This window comes from Herpailurus yagouaroundi, unplaced genomic scaffold (assembly GCF_014898765.1).
Source record: "Herpailurus yagouaroundi ecotype Mexico unplaced genomic scaffold, PumYag 140, whole genome shotgun sequence".
NCBI classification, from domain to species: domain Eukaryota; kingdom Metazoa; phylum Chordata; class Mammalia; order Carnivora; family Felidae; genus Herpailurus; species Herpailurus yagouaroundi.
Window position 1 is genome coordinate 5910298 of NW_024412395.1, and position 22800 is coordinate 5933097.

Below are 22800 nucleotides of genomic sequence, written 5' to 3' on the forward strand. Positions count from 1 at the left end.
CATTTCTAGTCCTACAATCCTATTAAATCTTGGTCTAGCAAATGCCCACATAAAAATATATTCCCACCAGGGTGGATACAGATGAGAATTCCAAATGTGTCATCTCAGAAGAGGAATATAGATGCTAAAGCAAGAAACAAAGCGGTAACTTGAAGAAATAAGTCAGGTAACCTAAAATTTCCTGGCATCTGTCAGCCTGGCAGGCTGGACAAGGAAATAATTGGAAATGGGGATGATGGGAAGGTACCGTGGGGTTAAGGGGGTTTTGTGTCTTCCCTGAATCACACCAGGCCTACAGACACATCAATATGTGTACGGCAGTCACTGGCTGCATCCACAGACAGACATAACGTTGCTAAAGGATTAATCGAGTCTTTTATTCTGAAATAATGGTGAAACTCTACTGTATTTTCAGTTCTGATAAGCGATACCCAAAGAGGGCCAGGAGGTCAAACCCAAATTGCATTCTCCTGCCTGTCTCAATTTGAGGGAGTAAATCTCCTTTCAACCGCAAGATAAATCAATTATAAATACAAGCAGATCATAAAGGAAGGCTCATTATTTCTTTCCCAGAGATTGTACAGAATAAAGAGGGGAGGATTGATGTAGTCAACCATTTTGCCTCCCCCCTCCCACCCCTTATTTTGTAGTTACTCTCTGCAGTAGATTTGAATAACTCTTCATACGTCTTGTTAGGGGCATTTTGCTTCTAGCAGAGGTGGAAATGCAAGACCTATTGCACATTTTCTCGTGTGTGACTTAGTCAACAAGTTTATAAATGGAGACAAGAGTGGCTGGGGTGGTTTCTCTGGCAGAAATGTGCTCCTTGAGGGTTGAGACATATGGAACATAGAAAGAATGACCTAAAACAAGAGGAGCATTTCATTCCCAGATGCTTACAAAACAAATGCACAATGAACTATGAACTAAGTTACACAACGAACTAACTTTCAGGGTTCACCTGACTGATTTTCATTCTTTATGAACGGTAAAAAACTAGAGGTCGGGCTTCTCTTTTGTCTTCCTGGAGAGGTAATAGGTAGACTGAGAATAGAATAAGTCCAGAAAGATGCCCCTCACCCACACATTCACACCCAGCCAGGTTGCTAGATCTCTCCATTTTCTGATGTTGCCTACTACCTGTAGAGTATTGGTGTAGATGTGAACCTTCTGTGAAACTTGAATAGGATACAGAAATGTAGCCACAATCTTCCCACCCCCTCCTTCCACACAGTCCTCCCCCTGCCCCCTCCCAACCTAGCCCTGCGGATTTGCTCTCCCAGCTATCTCTGGCTCCATCTACTTTTTTTTTTTTTTTTTTATTTTAGTTTTAATTTTTTTTTTAATTTTTAATTTTTTTTTAATTTTTTTTTAATTTTTTTTTAATTTTTTTAATTTTTTTAATTTTAATTTTTTAATTTTAGTTAACGTAAAGTGCCATCTGCTTCTTCATACACCTAGAGCCATAGTCCTAGTACATTGCTCCTCACTCCAACTTGACTCCCTTTGACAACCTTCCAACTGATTTTGTACGCTCAGTCCTGATTCTTCCCATCCATTCATTACTTTGGACTCGGCTATTTCTATTTAATGCTCTTCAGAGACTACTGATTGTCCTCAGGATCAAGTTCAAACCCTTAGCACAGATGGTACAGTATGAAAGATCTAGCCTTCATTTACCTCTCTAGCTCTCCCCCTCCCCCCGGCCCATATTCCTTTCTCTGACTTCAGTGCACCGGGCCTTCTGAACTACTAAGGCTCCCCAATGCCCTATGGTCTTGACTTTGGATCTCTTCATGTACTTGCCATAATGTGGTATGTTATTGTCTCCATGCATTCCACAATCCCATTACTCCACCCTTGTCTTTATACACACACACTTGCATTCATATACACACATCCCTTCCTCACATAGTTTCTGCAACCCAGTATTTAGTTATTTTATTTAGTTGTCACTTTTTAAAAAATGAGAAAAATTTTTTAAATTCGAATAAATCTTTGAAAAATCAGAAGAGATGTTAACAATGAACCTGCTTTCCTGCATGGCAAATGTCAGCTGTAGCCATGCTGTGGTCAGTTCCTTTAAGACAGGGACTCCCATCCCCACTTGGCCACATTCTCCTCCGGGACCACTTCATTCATTCATATGGCCTTCCCTGCTCTTGCAGGTATTTGATTTTTAAGCTGCTGCTCTAAGCTCTAATATACTTTTCTCTTTACTCACCTGAATCTTGTCTACAGTTCATTAAAAGGTTGGAACAACAAGAAAAAACAACAACAACAAAACTGTAGCATCATACTTAAAGCACTTGAAAGTCATGATTTCGAGGTTTGTAGTTAATCTGCAAGCTGACCAAGAATCAGAACAATGCTTCTAATTTAAAATAAAAATTACATTTCAAACATACTTGTCTGCTAGAAACTTTAAAAATAACTCATTGAGAGGTGCCTGGGTAGCTCAGTTGGTTAAGCATCCAACTTCAGCTCAGGTCATAATCTCGCAGTTCATGAGATAGAGCCCTGCGTTGGGCTCTGTGCTGACATCTCAGAGCTTGGAGTCTGCTTCAGATTTTGTGTCTTCCTCTCTCTCTGCCCTCCCCCACTCATGCTCTGTTTCTCCCTATCTCAAAAATAAATAAACATAAATTAAAAAAATTAAAACAATAAGATAAAATTAACTCATTGAATATCCCAAGGAAAAGAAGGCATTCTTCAAATTATTCACATTGTATAGTTGAGGAAACTTAGTGTCAGAGAGATTGTTTTGGCCAGAGTCAAGAATCAAACAGATTTTCTTTTTTTTTTATTAAAAAAAATTTTTTAACATTCATTTATTTTGAGAGAGAGAGACAGAGCACAAGCACTGGAGAAGCAGAGAGAGAGAGGAAGACACAGAATCCAAAGCAGGCTCCAGGCTCTGAGCTGTCAGCACAGAGCCAGACCTGGGGCTTGAACTCATGAGCTGTGAGATCATGACCTGAGCTGAAGTTGGACACTCAACCTACTGAGCCACCCAGGGGCCCCTCAAACAGATTTTCTGTGGCAGAGCCAGGTGTCCGACTGGGGTCTCTTGACCTTCAAAGCCTGCATACCTTGAAAGCTCTAAAATCCTAAAATGAATGAAATGATTAGACAACTTGAGTCATTCCTATAACCAAGGGATCCTTCTACCTTCTTACCTTTATCTCTACCATGTTTTCCCCCCCATCAAGTAATATACACATAGGCATTTATTCTCTTGACCTCCACCTCACCCTTCTGGATAACTATCACTATTGGTTAGCTTGTTGGCCTAGCGAGAAGTAGTTCTGCCTGAGACTCTTCAGCTGGCCCTTGGTATCAAGCATGTTCATTGTGATGATATTTCCTTGAATTACATACAAAGGTCACTATCATCATTCTAAGCCTGTCTTAGGAAACCTCCATGTGTCAGCTCCATACATGCTCATCGCTTCCAGAGGAACATCTCAATTTTGTTCTGGTCTTTGGCACCAAGTGCAAAAGCCTCTGTTTCTCTCGTGGGTGCCTGTTCTCTTTCCTCCTCATGCTCAAGCAAAACTCCTTGAATCAAACACTGAATGTGCAAAACATTCACTGAATGTGCAGAGCAAAACACTGAATGTGCCAGGTTGGGCTCTGGATTCACAAAGATAATAACTCTTTCTGTTTTTCTACCTTTCTTCCTTTCTTTCTTACTTTTTTGACGTTGAACTTGGAGTAGCTGTTTTTTATATGAATCACAATAGCTAAATTAAGTACAGGTACATGTACCACCTAGATTCCAAATTCTAAAGTGACAGAGGATTTAGCATATACCTAATGGATAAAAGCAAATACACTAACCATCATTTGTCTTCTGCTTTTATCCTGCCCGTCCAACTGACAGTCTTGGTACCAGAAGGAAATCCTAGGAAAACTTTCATTCCAAAATATGATTTTCTTAAAAACAAGGCACGTGTCTGGTTGAGTTTGGCCAGATATAGTGATTTCTTGCTCAAAAATCAATCAAGACACTCTATGTAACAATACAGGTGGCACTAACTCGATGTTTAAAAGGTCAAATAACGATGCAATAGTCAAGTTGAACTAAAAGCTTACTTCTTATACAGCACCTTCTATGCACTGTGCTTCACAGACATATTCTGATAATCCTCACTACAAACTGGGACCTCAAATAAAATACGAATCCTCCTCAAAAAATTGGGAAAGAGATTGTTAACTTAGAATCACATAACAACAGATTTAAAGTATTTCCTATTTGTTTGGTGGAAATGAATGTTGTGAAAAACTTATCAAGAATAATTCAGCAATGTGTATCAAGAGCCATGAAAACATTATTATCATTGGCCTTATTCTACCTTTTTAAACGAATATCCTAACATGGAGCTAGTGGTGATGATTACACCCCAAAATAATTAATTTAGCTTCATACATAGTCATTACAAATAGTGTATTATGTGCACAAATAGTATAATTATCTACCTAGAAAATCCCCTCAAAACAATAATGACAAATTATTACAATTAAAAGTATAAGAATGTGGATGGATATAAACATCAACGTGCAAAATCAATCATGGTTCTATATAGCAATGATAACCAACTGGAAGACGGAATAGCTAGGAAAAAATCCTATTTAACAACAAAAGCAGCAAAACACCTTGAAATTAACAAGATGTGTATATATAAAGGAAATGATACAATTTTACCTTCACTCCTAAGGATACCTGAAGAAACAAAACATGCTTCAGTATGAGTCAGTAGTGTATAGTTAGTTCCTTTAACACAATACAATCTAATCAATAGCCCCCAAAATTATTTTCATAGAACATGAAAAGCTAAATCTAAAATCCCACAAGAAGAGATACAGGATTAAAAACAGGAGTGAAGTAGGTGTGTGTGTGTGTGTGTGTGTGTGTGTGTGTGTGTGTACGCACGCACGTGTAAGGGGAAACCTCTCCTATTCAGTATCAAAATATGCCCTTTAAGTGTGTGCCCTGTAAGTGGTGCAGTACTTAGGGGAAAAAAATCTATGTAAATAAAACAGAAACCAGAAATTTATGGGTTTTGTTTTTGGTTGTGTTTTTGTGTTCGGTTTTAGTAAACTCTATAGCCAACGTGGGGCTGGAACTCTTGACCCTGAAATCAAGAGTTGAATGCTTTCATGACTGAACCAGCCAGGCACCCCAAGAAACCAGAAACTTCTAAGAATTCCAGAAACAGACTCTTTATATAGAAAGATGGCTTTTACATTATAACATACATTAGAGTTCTAAGTAACTAGGAACAAGAGGAACCATGAAATAAATGGAGATGGGAAATTATTTTGGAAAATAAATAAAATTACAATCCTACCTCAAAACCTTAAACAAATTCCAGATACATTAAGGATATAAAATAAACATGGCAACAAAACAAGCAAAAACTGAAAATATTAGGTAAAACACTAGACAGCAGTTTAATATGCTATTTATATTGACATGCTATGGTCTCTGAGGCATATTTGAAGTCAAAAAGCAAACGAAAACAAACAAACAAAAAACAGTGAGAAAGCTGTGGTATAATACCTATAAATATATCGTTTATGTAAATATAGCCACAAATAATAATATTGTACAGTGCTTCCTCAGGGTACTTAAATGTATGTAAGAACATTGAACACTGTCTAGAAAGTCTCATACTGGGCTAATATCGGTTGCCTCTAATAAGAGTATTTGGAGGTATTATTGACTAATTCTCAGTGAACATGTATTTGCATATTGATTGCACACTTTAAAATAAATCTTTTCATTTATTATGTACATTATGTATAATGCTGTTGCTCTCCTTTTTCTAAAAGTCATTTTGGAAGTAATCTTCTATCAAGTTTCAAATAGAACTCCTTGCTACAGAATTGTGTATATCTCTGAAAGCCATTTATTAATCCACATGGTATTTGGGCATTAAGGAAAACCTGTCTCAGCATCAGCATGTTTTTGTCTGGAGTGTGGGTCAGGGTGTGTCAGAGGTATTTATCTTGCTACTTGGGTTTTCTGTAAAGTAAAGAGGCTTGCTTTTTTGTTGTTTTTTCTTCAAGACTACCGGCTAAAAAACAAATATTTGCTTTCTTTTTAACAGAATGGTGGCAGGGCCCAACATTTTGCCCAGGCAGAGCGCTAAATATACATTCTGTGGAAATCCTCTTTTGGTTATTTACATCCAGGAGGAGGGGGAAAGACAAGCAAGCACTTGAATGGTGCTTCTGTTTCTGTTGCTAATGTGGAGCCACAGGGAACAAATCCCACTGCAGTTCAAGGTGGCTGATTAGGGTTTTGCATATCATCTGGAGGAACCCCTGAAGGAATATCAAGATGATGAAGCAGCAAAATTCCCATAATCCTAACGACGGGTCTAGAGTAGCCACGGGAGCCATTTTGACGAACAGGAACATGTCCCATCTTGCCAAGATGAGTGCCAAGCCATGCCTCACCGTACTCTCCTCTGCCAGTTTTTGAAGATGAGAAATCACTATCAAAAATAGCTTTAAAGAAAAGATACAAAGGTTCCCGTGAAAGAGGAGCCTTCCTGCAAGGGCAATGGAATGAAAAATACCATATGAGCTCCCGGTCTTTTCTAGAATCAGCTGGAGCATCTACATTCTTCCCAGCTGGCTGCCCGGCGACATCCTTGTCCTATTAACACCAATGTCTGGATTTTCTGTATGCTAGGGCCCCTGGCAGTCACTGGCTAGTTTTCTCCAGCATGGCCTTACTGAGAACAAATACGGTCCCAGGAGCTAAAGCACACACCCATTTAAAGAAATCAGCAGATAAAGAAAAAGCTCTATAATTATGAGCTTTCAGAATTTTCCCCAATCTTTCACCTGACCCAGAGCAATTTTATGAGTGATACCAGGAGATCCTAAAATATTTAAAAAAAAAAAAAAAAAGCCTGAAATTCATTAAATAGGAGAGTAGCAACGGCAGGTCAGGGCCAACCAGTTCTCAAGTCCAATCTATTAACGCTGTCATGACATTTTGATGCATTTGTGCAGTAATCACTCTGGGTCTTTTTCTTATCCCAAGCTTTCTTTGGGGAAGTGATGGCTGCAGTGCGACTAGGGACGTACCATCAAACGTGTGTGTTCTTTTGCCAGAAAAAAAAGATTAGCTGTAACTTGGAAATTAAGCAAAAAACATGGATGATGTTTATCTAGTAGAGATGCAAATAATTTCTTTCCAGTAGAACAGATAACTCCAAAGATGGCCTGATTTGAGCAACACTTGTATATTTAACACCAAAACCTTATCCTAACTTTTTTTGTTGTTGTTAAATTGCCTATACATATCCTAGATTTTCAGATGCTCTCTGAACTGGCCATCACATCTTACTGGCTTCCTTGCTAACAAATGAATTAAGTAAAGTCTCTGACACAAGTTTATTTTCTATTTGCCCATGACTCATGATTTTATATATTTGAAGACTATTTGTATATATTTAATGATTATTTATTTTGATACAGAGCAAGAGAAAGAGAGAGAGAGAACGTGAATGGGAGAGGGGCAGAGAGAGAAAGAGAGAAACCCAAGGTTCCTGAGATCATGACCTGAGCTGAAATCCAAGGTCAGATGCTTAACTGATGGAGTCACTCTGGCGCCCCTTGAAGATTTTTTTTTTCAATGTTTATTTATTTTTGGGACAGAGAGAGACAGAGCATGAACGGGCGAGGGGCAGAGAGAGAGGGAGACACAGAATCGGAAACAGGCTCCAGGCTCCGAGCCATCAGCCCAGAGCCTGACGCGGGGGCTCAAACTCCCGGACCGCGAGATCGTGACCTGGCTGAAGTCGGACGCTTAACCGACTGCGCCACCCAGGCGCCCCATTGAAGATTATTTTTTAACACATATTACAAGCATCAGTTAAAATGTTGTTCTTATTATGAGAACTTAAAAACTGTGATGGACAAGTCTTCATCCCCCAATGTATAATAAGTATAATAATAATAATAATAATAATAATAATAATAATAATATAAATATAAGGAGCTTTTAGTCTTTGTAAACATGAGGCAAGCTGGATGTATATCATCCACATTTCCCTCTTGGAATGCAGGTATCCAGAGAGGCTAAATGGCCTTCAGGAATAAAAGGAAGGAAACAAGGTAGCTTTGCTGAAAAGAAGGTAGCAAAGAAAAAGAGGGTGAATAGACCCAGAGGCAAAAAGTGATGGAACCAGGCCAAAACCATTATGCAGCTTGTTCTGGAAGAAAGGAAAAGCTATGGATGTCAGGGACCCCAGAATATTGGCGGTATTGTAAAAAGAAATGGAAACTCAACATAAATATAATCCATCCATTGGCCTGCACTATAACTTCTAGAAAGGGGCTCCTCTAGGGCAAGAGCTTTTTCTTACTCAGGATTGTGTAGGTGAGCACCCAGTGAGTAGACAGCCAAATCTGGCCTTCAGGGCAACAACTTCACCCTACCAGTAGTGTCAACTCCCACCTGTTTGATAACTTAATTTCCCCAGGGAGGTATATGAAGATGAAAGGCAGGGAAGGGAGGGTCTCTGAGGACAAAGGTTTTGGGGGATGGCAAGTGGAATGGGAAGCAGAATGGCATTGGACCCCATTGCTTTAAGATACTTTAAGATGCTTCAGGGCTCAAAGCAGGGCTCTGGTGCAATGCAGATGGCAGCGGGGAATGCGCTGTCCTGAGGCTCCCCTAGGAAGAGCCCACTCACGGGTACCCAAATAAACAACAGGGCAGAAAAGCACTGCCTGCTTTGAGGTTTTGGACATTTGGGCTCCAGTCGTACTCCAGGAAACCTGAACAAGCGACTGGCCAAGCTGAGAGAGGTGCTCCCTGCACACCGAGTTGTGCACACGCATCCCAGGCTGCCTTCTAAGCGCCGATTCCTTTAGAGACTGTACGAAGTCTCCTACTAACCTCATTCCCCAGTGTAAGGAGGAGAGAGGCAGGGAGTCAGCACACACATGTAAGAGGGATAGAGTCTGGAAGCTGCCTCCAGATCAGACTTGAGAGCCACACCCCCTTAGCTCTGCTCACCACCACCCCCCCACACCCCGCCCTTGGATATCAACCCTACACTGCACCCTAAGGGAACCTGGCTTAATGGTTCCCTAATGGGAACCCCTGCTCCCCATTCAAAGCCTGTACTTATATTAAAAATTTTATTTATTTATTTATTTATTTATTTATTTATTTATTTATATGCTTATTTATTCTTGAGAGAGAGAGATCTGACAGAGTATGAGTGGGAGAGGGGCCAGAAAGAGAGAGAGGGGGGAATACACAGAATCTGAAGCAGGATCCAGGCTCTGAGCTGTCAGCGCACAGCCCAACATGGGGCTCAAACTCACGAACAGCAAGATCATGACCTGAGCCAAAGTCGGACGCCCATCCAACTGAGGGACCCAGGCGCCCCTAAAGCCTGTACTTCTTAAATAGCAAATGAATCTTATTTATTTTCGTGCTCCTGTTGTCCAGCCCAGGGCTGAGAGCAGAATGTACATTCAGGAAAAAAAAAAAAAAAAATTAATGAATTGTGACCAAAAGAGAAAGAAATAGTGAGAGAAAAGAGTAAGGACACAGTGGCAGATGGAATGGGGCATCAGACATCTTGCCGTGAGCATTTTCTCCCCAACCCAGCAAAAATGGTGCATTACCTGCTATAAAGAATGTCTTGGTCCTCAGGTGCCTGGATGGCTCAGTTGGTTAAGGGTCCGACTTTGGCTCAGGTCATGATCTCATAGCTCATGGGTTTAAGCCCCGTGTAGGGCTCTGTGCTGACAGCTCAGAGCCTGCAGCCTGCTTTGGAGACTGTACCTGCCTCTCACTCTACCTCTCCCCAGCTCATATTCTGTCTCTCTCTCTCTCTATCAAAAATAAATAAACATTAAAAAAAAGAAAAAGAAGAAGAATGTATTGGTCCTTCAGGTGTTTTGGACAAGGAAGGAAGAGAGGATAAGGCTGATACGTGACAGAACAAAAAATAAACTTGCCTTAAAATATTACTTCAATTAAAACAAAAACTGAAAATTACTTCGATTGAAAACAAAACAAAATAAAACAAAACTGGGTTGGCTTTTTGCTGCTGCCTCACTGGCAACAGGGGCTCAGAGAAGGACAGTCTCTGAAGGTCATGCCGGCTCAGATGTCTCCACAAATGGGTGTCGGATGTGGTCGGCTTTCAGTTTATTTCATGAAACTTACAGTATCATTGAATCACAAATGGAGGGACTTGTCTGGGCACATTCTCTGATCTGATAAATGAGCCCATCTTTGCCCACCAGAGCACAGGGAAAACAATAGCAACCGCCATGTGAATCCAGCGAAAGCCCCTCAGAGCAAGCTTGTGTATACCATGTAACAATTTGAAAGCCGGGTTTTGAAAATTCCTTTACCTTTGAAAGCTGGTTGCTAAGACAACGGCCGTTGTAACTTTCCCTTTTAAAAAGGCCCTACCCCAGCTTTTGGGGCATTCACATATCAGATACACTACCATGTGGGGACACTTTTGCTGATTTGTGCAAAGGAAGGATAAAACCCAGTATGGGGCAAGATCCCTCCCCTGGGAGCTTTTACACTAATTGAATGTGTCCTTTAAATGTCAAACCTCATAAATTTCCAGGCCAAGCAGTGCCTCATTATCCCACTGGGGTGGGGCCACAAATAATTTCCCATTTAAAATGATTTTGCTTGCAACTCCCAATTAATAAACCTTGATAGAGAATTCCAAGTAGGAGAAAAATTAAATCTTTGCAATTGATTTGTGGAGTATTGATTATCAAGCCCGGTGGCAGATGGAATAACTGAGGCTCTGTAAAGGTAACTGACTAAAAATAAAGCTAGTAGCTGGGGTGCCTGGGTGGCTCAGTTGGTTAAGCATCTGACTTCAGCTCAGGTCATGATCTCACAGTTTGGGAGTTCGAGCCCCACGTGGGGCTCTGTGCTGACAGCCTGGAGCCTGCTTTCAGTTCTGTGTCTCCTGCTCTCTCTGCCCCTCCCCTGCTTATGCTCTGTCTCTCTCTTTCAGAAATAAATAAACATTTAAAAAAATTTTAAAAAAAGGTATGAATGAAAACAATGCAAACTTGACTCCAAGGATTCTATCAGCTTTAGGGCGCCTGGGTGGCGCAGTCGGTTAAGCGTCCAACTTCAGCCAGGTCATGATCTCGCGGTCCGTGAGTTCGAGCCCCGCGTCAGGCTTTGGGCTGATGGCTCAGAGCCTGGAGCCTGTTTCCGATTCTGTGTCTCCCTCTCTCTCTGCCCCTCCCCCGTTCATGCTCTGTCTCTCTCTGTCCCAAAAATAAATAAAAACGTTGAAAAAAAAAATTAAAAAAAAAAAAAAGGATTCTATCAGCTTTAAAGAGTGTTTTAGAGAAGAAAGGGGGAGAAGGCATTATATTATGGTTGATTTGGGGGAGACATGAGGAATACATTTTGCTTAAGAAGATTACTATGATTTAAAAAAAGGGGTGTGTGTGTGGGGGGGGGGGGTTGTGTGTCTTGTGCAAGAAATCTCTATGATTCTGGCTCAGGTTGGGCTTTCCAGCAAGCAGGCTATGGATGCATGTAAAGGGGAGAGTGGTATATTAAAGATGCCCTTGGGAAGCACACCTGTGGATGGGAGGGGAGGGAAGCAGGGGTGGGCAGAGACGCGAGAGTGGCAGTGCAGGCCTGACATTAGACTAGAGCAGCCCACAGAGAACACTAGAGCTAGAAAAGCCCATCAGAGATGTGCCCCCTTGGTCAAAATGGCCAAACTTTAATACCCTGGACTCAAATGGTCATTGCACGCGGGCCTCCTTGCCAAGGATGTGGCTTTGCCCCGGTGTTTCTCTGCAACCGAGGCAGTGCCTGAAGGGGCAGACACTAGAAAAATGTGTGCCAACAGCATTCCTGTGACAGGCAACAAGTAATCCTTGAAAGGGGACTTTAGCAGCACATTCCTGGGTCTACCACGAGTTCCTAAGCCTCTCTCTGCACCATAAACAGGTCCTGAGATGACCCTCACCATGTAGCCTGACACATGGCTGATGGAGGAGAAAAGTGAATCCAAATGTGGCCCTTCTCATCTCTTCTGCAAGACCACCTTCCCCTATACAAGTGGTTTTGAAGCCAAATCCATTCCTCCCCGGATCAGAAGGAACTTGGTAACAACATGAGAACTGAGTGTAACACTTTGCTGAGGATTGTGGTTACATTTCTTCCCCTCTATCACTCTGTTCAGGGCTTCTCACCTCCTTCCCTGAATCCTCAGCTTTGTCACCAAAGCCTTGGAGAAACCAAAACAGGATCACTAGGTGGTAGGTGGGGTCCCAGTATCCACATGCCTTGTTGGGTCTGCTTTGTTCCAACCTGGACTTTCTCTGATTGCTAACTCAATGGCATCTTGGCTTAGGGAAAGGAACAAACAACTTCTCACCTCCCTCTGTCCCTCGGACTGGGCCCTTGAATGTCTGGGAGTACTGACTTTATTTTCCAGAAAGATCTGGATTTACTTTCTTTTTATGATTATCACCCCAGCGCTACAGAAATGGCACTGCCCTAATTTTTTCTTTAGTCATGAACTTTGATGATGGCATTGCTAGAGGAATGCTTCTAGCATTGGGTTTTTGTGTAGTCTTAACCTCCGGGCTTCTCTCCCTGGGTTGCATGAGAAAATGATGCTGCTTGCCACACTGTACCCTCCTTTAAAAAAGACAATAAGGAGGCACCTGGGTGGCTCAGTCGGTTGAGCGTCCGACTTCAGCTCAGGTCATGATCTCACAGTGTGTGAGTTTGAGCCCCACATCAGGCTCTGTGCTAACCGCTTGCTCAGAGCCTGGAACCTGCTTCAGATTCTGTGTCTCCTTCTCTCTCTGCCCCTCCCCTGCTCACGCTTTGTCTCACTCTGTTTCTCAAAAATAAATCAATGTAAAAAAAATTAAAAAAATAAAGTAAAAAAGACAATAAGACTTGTGATAACATTTTACCAAAGACAATCAATCAATCAATCAATCAACCAAACCAAATAAGAAAACACTTTACTTCAACTGGCCATTGTCAACCCAATGGTCTGTACCAGCATATGATGAAATCAGTTTCAGTTAAAACAGAAGAGGTTATATAGGTAAACATTTCAAATAAGTGTCTGGACCCTTGGGGGGGGGGGTAAAAAACACTAAAATGGGCTATTGGTATAGGTTAAATGGATTCAACTGTGAACACCTTAAAGAAGAGACAAAATTCTGCAGAAGGGGTCATTTAACCATCCACTCCTCTGAATATAAAAACAGAGCCAATGTTCTTTCAAAACACTTTCAAGCTATAAGAGTGTGATTTTGTGGAGCAGGGGTATTGGGGAAGGAAAATGCATGAAGAACCTGGTAGTTCATCACTGTTTTGTGTGTACTGGCTGTTCCTCTAGGTACTTCATATGTAGCAACGAAGCAAAGCAATTCTTGGACTCACCCTGCCAGCCTTCTGCGGTCTCTTACCCACGTCTTAAACTCACCAATAACCATTTCTGGTATTGCTTGTATTAATGGGGAATGTCAGAAATCACGTATTGTTTTCCTAAGAAAAACAATTTAGGTATACCTGATGGACTCCTTACCTTTGAAAAACTAAACTTGTTTGGTAAATTAGATGTTATAATCAGAAATGTATAGGACGTTGAGAAGACAATGATTTCTTTTAATGACAGACGTAATGGTAAGTAACATCCTCCAGGTACAGTGGCTTATATAATAAGTAGGCTAAAAAGTGATTTTTCAGTGACTATTTAATGTGAAAGGGATATCTACCTCCTCCTGTGCTTTGCAACACATTATATCCTCTCAAATAGAATACTGGCCTGTATCAGGAAAGCCATCCCCTTGAGGCACTCACGAGGATAAACGTAAGTGACTTCTCATATAGAGACTCGGGCAGCTCATGTGTGTGTGTGTGTGTGTGTGTGTGTGTGTGTGTGGTTGCATTTTGCCACAGAGAACCCACTTACATGGCGCCAGAGCTGAGTGTTACTGTTCTTTCCTGACTGGCTTCACCACTGACCTCTCCAAGTCAGTCATGCTTCACCTGAAAATGGGACTAAACAGTTCCCCACCAGCATCGAGGTAGGAACAGAAGTTTTAGGGATCTTTTTAGACTTTATGATGTATCAAGAATCATTTTGTTTTCTTTCACACTCTAGTATTTTCCCCAAGGAGCTAGAAATTGGGAACTGCAGTTTCCTTTGACATACATACACAACTGAGCGCAAAACAACAACAACAACAACAAACAACTCCAAAACAAAAGTCCATGAAAGGAAACAATCAACAAAACTAAAAGGCAACCAACGGAATGGGAAAAGATATTTGCAAATGGCATATCGGACAAAAGGCTACTATCCAAAATCTATAAAGAACTCACCAAACTCCACACCCAAAAAACAAATAATCCAGTGAAGAAACGGGCAGAAAACATGAATAGACACTTCTCTAAAGAAGACATCCGGATGGCCAACAGGCACATGAAACGATGCTCAACGTCACTCCTCATCAGGGAAATACAAATCAAAACCAAACTCAGATACCACCTCACGCCAGTCAGAGTGGCTAAAATGAACAAATCAGGAGACTATAGATGCTGGCGAGGATGTGGAGAAACGGGAACTCTCTTGCACTGTTGGTGGGAATGAAAACTGGTGCAGCTGCTCTGGAAAACACTGTGGAGGTTCCTCAAAACTTAAAAATAGATCTACTCTATGACCCAGCAATAGCACTACTAGGAATTTACCCAAGGGATACAGGAGTGCTGATGCATAGGGGCACTTATACCCCAATGTTTATAGAAGCACTTGGAACAATAGCCAAATTATGGAAAGAACCTAAATGTCCATCAACTGATGAATGGATAAAGAAATTGTGGTTTACATACACAATGGAATACTACTTGGTATTGAGAAAGAATGAAATATGGCCTTTTGTAGCAACGTGGATGGAACTGGAGAGTGTTATGCTAAGTGAAATAAGTCATACAGAGAAAGACAGATATCATATATTTTCACTCTTATGTGGATCCTGAGAACTTAACAGAAGACCTGGGGGAGGGGAAGGGAAAAAAGGTTAGAGAGGGAGGGAGGCAAACCATAAGAGACTCTTAAAAACTGAGAATAAACTGAGGGTTGATGGGGGGTAGGAGGGAGGGGAAAGTGGGTGATGGGCATTGAGGAGGGCACCAGTTGGGATGAGCACTGGGTGTTGTATGGAAACCAATTTGACAATAAATTTCATATTAAAAGCAACAACAACAACAAACAACTCCAAAACAAAAGTCCATGAAAGACAAAAACAAAAAAAAAAAAAAAGAAGGCAGTAAAATCACATGAAAATGAGCCACACAGGCCCATATCTTTAAGAAATGTCTATTCTATAATTGCAGCAAATCTGGAAAGACACAATATCCGATTTGGGGAGAATGAGGATAAGGATGATTACATTCTTAATATAAATAATGGAAATCACATATCCTCGAATCCTGAGGGATCAGTTACCAGATGCTTTGTTTCCATTCTGGAGATAAAGACAAACGGGCATAATGAGGCTAGTGTTTTTCTACCCAGGTCCTGTGGCCTATTGGCAATTGACCTGGGGTACACCCATATGTCTCCATTTGACTTTCCACAGCAAGTACTAGTTCTTGGAGTCCTCTTGTGTCATCTGCACACTGACTGGCACATTCGTAGAGAACAGCAAGCAGAGGGGTGAAACCTCCGGGAGTTTCCACGATGTGACAATGACATGCTCACAGCATACATTTCAGAATCCATGTGCTATGAAGTTTCTCCTGCTCTGTCACAAAAAATGTGACCAGTCGGATGACATGGCTGCCAGTGTCCTTAACCATCATGGTAATAAAAGTCTGAAGATAAAATTACTGATTCCAGTAATCGAGCATGCATTGACTCATGTATGAGCACTTTAAGTTGTCCCATTCCAATGACAGGGGCAGTGCGAGGAGGTACATCCTATTCTATAAAATTCAAGCTGTTTCTGGTACTCAGTAAGCACTCGGGAGCACAGCTCAATACCAGGGATTACAATGCTGACCGATGCTCTGTTTTGATTGAAAGATCCTTTCATGGCCAAAGGTATGCAGACAGACATGTCCAAATGAATACTTAAGTACGGCTACCTTCAACCTATCCCTATGAAGAAGTACCCACCAATGATCTCTTTTTTCTCCCTAGCAAATATAAATATCTGGTGTCTCTAGGTTTCTGAATGACAGGGAATGCAACTCTTCATTTTGATGGCTAGAGCTAAGCAGGGGGGTTTTGTTTTTGTTTTTGAACCACTGAATTACACAAAATAGAAACACTGGGACTTCAGCATTTTTGGCTATCGGATACATTTCTAAATGGGCACACTGCTGTATACTAAACAACAGAATGCAAACCAACAGACTAAAGTGACCTCCAACAGTGTGCATTTTTTTTTCTTCTTCAAGTACATTAAGACAAATTCAATAAAGCAGAGTAACATCTGAGATGGAACTTATTGGAGAGAAACATAACAGAAACAGGCGCTCTCACCACAGCTGACCTTGGCTTCAGCTCAAGCAAGGAATGTCCTCCAGAGCCATTGACATGCTCCTACAACTCCCTGCCCTTGTGATCAATTCAACTGAAACGTCTTGAGATAAACACCTGCCAGGAAACACAGCTGTGTCTTTTCCCTTTTTGACTTGTACAAAGTTTATCACATATGCAGGTCATATGATAATTTCATAATGACATGAAATTTGCATGAAAGGATAAAAAATATTGTTCCATCTTTATATACACCTTTCCTCCAGAAAGATTCATAAATACTGCCTGAAGATAAATTAAACTTTGGCATGGAATATAATTTATGAAAATTACAAACTACTTGAATTGATTTCACCAAAAAAGACATTAAATCTTGATGACTAGCAAACTTCTTCAGAGAAATGAAATGTGATGTTTAAATAGAATTAAAGCAGCAATATAAATTTTCAAAAATATTTTAAGAGTAAAGCATATCACTCATGTAGGTTATTAATTACGTAAATGCCTTATAATCATAAAAATGCTTTTAATCACTTATATCATAGCTTCTGCTAGAGCAGTAAAACATGACAGATGAAGAAAGAAATATGATTCCTCTTGAGAAGAGAAAATATGACATATTTTGTTACTTTTTTTTCTTTTAGCTGGTGTGCTTTTAGTGACTGCTTTTGTCAGAGTTAAAAGTTGCAAAAACCCAATGTAAGGAAAGAGGTAAGAAATACCCATTGATTGCTGATGACATTTCATTACTAGTAGTAAAGCTATGTAGTGTGAGCGTTGGCTAAAAAATGAATAAGGAAAGAAAATTAAATCTGGGTTGACTAGCACATTTTGGGACTTATTTATATCAGTTTTCTAAGCATCTGAACTTCAAGTTTTATACAAGAGCGGCTTCTTATCTTTGATAATATTACAATAAACCTAATATTTACAGCTGCATTTTGTACTTTAAAGCTTTACAAGCCCTGTTCCACCTACTTTCAAAAAGTCATTTCTAAATTATAGCAAAGAGGCTGACGTTTCCTACCTGGATTCATGTGGCTAAATTCTCTTCCTGTCTTTATCTCTCGGTCTCTTTTTCTTACACATACACAGAGGCACACACACATAGCTCTTTGCAAAGTAATGTCATCCCACAATTTATTTTTCGATTCCCATCATCTAACAAGGTACCTGACCTGTTTTCAGTGCTCAGTGACTATTTATGGAATGAATGAAGGAATGAATGAATGAGTGGACTCAATAAGTGACATTTGAGGCTTTCCAGTCCTTGATGTCAGCACTGGTGATCAGTTCGGATGAATAACCTATCTAGAGGCTGATTGTGAGTCTCAGGAGGGACTGACCAGTGGTGAGGTGTCAGCTCGGGAACTAGGCCTGCTTTCCTGTGCAAGTCTAAGGCAACCACCTTCATGATGTTGTTTCAGGGAGTATCAAAGAAGCCCGTGGTAAACAATAGCCCCTTCCCCCACCATAAGCCTGACGACACATCCCTCTGAGATGCTGTAACCTGTTTCACTGCATAGTTATCAACAGTAATCAGGAGTCACGTATCACTAGGAAGGGTGAAGGGTGGCTCACGGACTTAGAGACAACATCTACTGAAGTGTAAATAGCTGATATATTATTTTTCTCTGAGTAGATTTTGACCGTAAGAATGAAAAACAATAGGATTCCTCAGACACTTGAAGATAATATGCACAAGGAAGAAAGATAGAAAGAGTCTGAGACCACCTCAAAATTTGCTAAGGGGTGGCATAATCTCTTATTTCTGTGGCTCATGAAGCTAGAAAAGAAGGATTTATAAAATCACATTTACAATTACGAGTGCTTTAGGATATATTTTAATCATTACTTAGGTCTGAAGCGAAATCGTAATTTTCCTTGGGCCTGGTCATGCAGAGATCTTGGAGGGTTTTAGCACAGAGGGGCCTCAAAATGTCTCTTACCTACAAAGAGCTGGCTGTTCAGCTGCAATCGGAAGTGGCCCTCCTCCGAAGTCTCCCTGGTCATCCTTGGGAGGCTGTCCACCTGGAGTGAAGTCTCCTTGAGGTTCCTTTCAGCCCGGACATAATGCCATTGGTTGTCATTCAGAAGAGAAGGAGAGTGAACTATGAGCTCTACAGGGCCATTCCCAACATCAATGGCAAAAGTGATCTCAGACGGAGCTGAAACCAACAAGAGAAATAGGTAGAAAGTTGAGGGGAGTCGTCAGTGAATGAATGGCACACAACCTGAATGAATGGTATAAATGACTATGCGTCAGTATGAGGTGAAGATGCCTCCAGCTGAAATCTCTATGACATCGAACTTAGTGTTAATAGTAAAAACTTCCAAATACTAAGTCCCAAGCTCTTTCTCACTCACTGTGAGAATTCAGCCAATAGGATAGGGGCTAGGGACAGAAATGCCAATCTGATAAACATTCATTGGCACCAAGGCTTTGGGTTTTCTGGGTCTATTTTGGCTTCAACTATGCCCTTCATGGATATCTGTAGATACTGGATTCGTGAGCCAGCTACATTCCCGCTGGGAGAAGGTTGACACCCTTGGAGGTCTAGTGTTCTCTATGTTATTTCATTCATACATGTGATTATAATCATTCAGGCTAATCTTATGACTTTTTTTTTAAGGAGACTCAGAAAGTTTGAGTGCTTTTTTCAAGGACGTGTCATTGCAAGTAGTGGTGCCTGGGATCAAACACAGGCCCCCATCCACCTCCCATGACCCTTTCTGCCCTTTGATAAAGTTCTGCATCTCACACATGCCAGGGGTCAGTCAGTCAGGGGTAATAACACCTATGATAATGATGATGATGGTGGGGATGATGGTGGTGGTTTGGCCACATAGCCATTGAGCAAGAGAGAAAAAAGAGAAGTAGCAGGAGTACAACAGGTACAATGAACTCTGCTGAGTGCCATGCTAAGCACTACCCAAAGATTCTGTCATTTGAACCTTTCAAAGAAATCCCTGTGAGAAAGGCATCATTTTTATTCCCATTTTACGAATGAGAAAACTGAAGTTCAGAGAAGTACAACACAGTACAAAGAAGCTGACTCCAAAAGTAGAATTCTTCTCCATTTTTCTCTAGTGAGTAGGTCTTTTCATATTTTCCATTACTACATAAGAATTTTCTAAATTTGAAGGATGTGGAGAGGCAAATTATAAATTGATGTCAATAAGAAGACAGTCCCCTTTAAGTCACTGAAGCCTCCCTAGACAGGACCTTTCCTTCCTTCTCAGCACCTTGGTTGGCCTCTTCTACATTATACCTAAAGCAGGACATGGGTATATATTTGACAAAGTCATCAACTTCCAGATCTGAGTAATCAGGTAATCCCAAAGGTCCAATAACCATCCCAGACTACTTCCTCCTCAGCCTTTAAACCCAGAGAATGAGCCTCATTATAAGAAGCCCCCAGTAGGTAGAATTTGCAAGTAACTGAGGATTGAACTGTTTTGCATTCTGGTCAGTGTGGACCTTGACCTAAAGGGGAGGCAGTAAGGTAGAGGCCTTAAAATGGGATTTGACAGCATGGACTCTGGAACCACCATGACTTAAGGCACGTTTCAATCTTGTCACACCTCAATTTTCCCATTTGAAAAATGGGAATAAAAACAGTACCTCATTTTCAGGTTGTTTATGAATTAACCTTGACGAAGTTCACAGGACCTCGCCTGGCACACGAGACATACTCAAAGTGATAGCTATGGCTATTATAGCAGTGGCGTGGCTTAACAACTCAACTAAATGCCTTGGCTCATAAACCCAGACAGAATTGAAGAGAACAAATTGGGTTCAGCAATTAAAAGATTAAATAAGAGTGAAGTTGGCCCTTTGAGCCATTTCCTGTTTCTTATTCAGGCCACAGATGCTACCTCACAGCACTATATATCTTGAGATCAAATAAACACTAACTGAGAGATAACTGGGTCCTCAATTTATTTCTCTTTATAGAAAACAGGTAAAGATTGGTGAGAATTGGAGAGGAAAAATGTTAAAGATTTTTCTAAAAGCCTTCCTGCAAAGCTGGTCTTGTGGATATTAAGTTCTACGTGGACAGCACATCTTTGCAGAGCTCTTGTTCTACTGCTGTGTCTGCCGTCACCCCGTGACCCCCCGCCCCCCGCTTCCTTGTTAGGCTTCCTGTCTGGGCTTATCCCTGCTCCAACATTTGTCCTTCTGTTGTATAATGATCTGTTTATGGTCTGTCTCCCCAACTAGTCCACAAACTGTAGATGAACACCTGGTTTATTGGACACCTACCACCAGGGCTTATATATAGGGAGCTCTCATCCAACTAAAGGTTCATTCATTAAAATGTTACACCATATATATTCAATGCAGTTTTGTAAGTTTCTTTTTTTTTTTTTTTTTTTTTTTTTGGTTTATACCCAGGTATTAACTTCCTTGGAATTTTTAAAAATTCCAATTTTAAAAAATTATTTAATTTTATTTAGGTCAGTATTTAGGACCTACTTTGTTCACCCATTCCGCCTAGAACTGGGGTTGGGGGGGCGGAAATCAGTAATGCGATAATCACAGCTAATTGTTTATTGAGTGCTTACCATGAGCCAGACACTCTGCTAAGCATTTTCCATGAATGAACTCCTTAATATTTTAAGCCTCACTCTAGTCTCATAAGACTAGTCTCATAAGGTAACATATTACCCCTGAGGGAATTGTGCTGACAAGTTGTCCTAACCCAGATGGGGCAGAGTCAAGAATTAAATCCAGATTATGTGTCCCTGGAGTTCATTTTTTAACCTACTCTTCCTACGGAAAAAAAAAAATATATTTGTCTTCCAAACCTATTCAGTGGGGGGAGGAGGGGTCAAAACCTAGAATATATAACATAAGTGCCTGAATACATCTGAACAAGAATAATCTAAGTAAATGAGTGATACTTCCAACACTGACTAGTGACTCTGAGGAGGGCACCAGAAGCAAACGTAAGCCCGCTCTTATTTGCTGGAAGGATGGACGTCACCCAATGGTCCTAGACGGGAAAACCAGAAGCCCTGTGTCAGCCTTATCTCCCGCATGAATTTACCCCCTGGACTTCCCTTCTCCTTCATGTCTCACCAATATCTTCCCTCATCATTTGCTCACCTTTTGGTTGAAGACAAAGCCAAAGTAGCACTCAGCATTCAATGAGTTTTTACCAAGTCAGGCCTTGTGCTAGGCCTTGAGAATGTACAGATGAATGAAATCCAATGAGCTCACAAAGTACTTTCTTTTTATTTTAATTTTTATTTATTTATTTTGAGAGAGAGAAAGAGTTCATGCATGAGTGGGGGAGGGGCAGAGAGAGACAGAGAGGAAGAGAGAATCAAAGAAGGGACATGTTAAGTGGAGGAAAGTGCATAAGTGCAAGAGAGTATCTAGCTAGTATTTCTAGAAGATGAGAAGAAAACTTTTAAGGAGAGTCTCCTGTATAAAGTTCTTCCTTCCTTGAACCCCATGTTGGTGTACTCAGCCCCCACCCCATGTGGGGCATGAGAGAGATCCCAGGGACCATTTATGGACAAAGAAGAAGTCACCTCTCTGACCTTCCACGCATACACTGATAAAATGAAAAACATGAACTAGATGAAATATCATTAAACATTTTTGGAGACATGATCTGATGGAAACTCTAGGAAAAAAACACATACCCTTTGCATAAAATTTCAAGGAATTCCTGAATGTCTTCTGTCTCAAATCACAAAGATAATTCTATTTTCTCTTGAGTCTTAACATTCTTGGGCATTGAGGAAGTGTTGCAAAGCAGAATAAGGAACAGAGAGGTACATTGACTCTGGATTCTGACTCTTAGCAGCAGTGTGACTCGGGTTACTAACCAGGGTCACCTTCCTCATCTGCATATTGGAGTAAGACTTGAACAATGAAAATCATAGCGCAGTATCTTGATCATCAACAGGAGGGTTTGAGAGCAAAATAAGTAATAAATGTAAAATTTTTAGTACAGTGTCTATTCGGAGAAGACACTCAATAATTTAGTCTGAATATATTATATTATATTATATATTATATTATATTATATTATATTATATTATATCATATAAATGTATAAATCTAATTACTATTAATATTAATTTTATGATTCTCTGGAGATCTGAGGATTCCATCTTCAAATTCTCATCCTATTTGGTAATCTCTTTGGTAATATTCTTGATATGATACCACTAAACATCACAACTCAAGTCTCTTTCTCTCTTCCCCCCGATATACATA

At 40.6% G+C, this 22800-nt stretch overlaps 1 protein-coding gene across 1 annotated transcript in view; it reads right to left on the reverse strand.

Moving 5' to 3' along the window:
* Window positions 1-22800, reverse strand: part of CNTNAP5 (contactin associated protein family member 5) — a 777640-nt gene that overhangs the window by 112626 nt on the left and 642214 nt on the right. The window contains exon 15 of the mRNA XM_040474651.1: window positions 18512-18730. Coding sequence (XP_040330585.1) covers window positions 18512-18730 — 219 coding nt within the window. The remainder of the gene's footprint in view (window positions 1-18511; window positions 18731-22800) is intronic.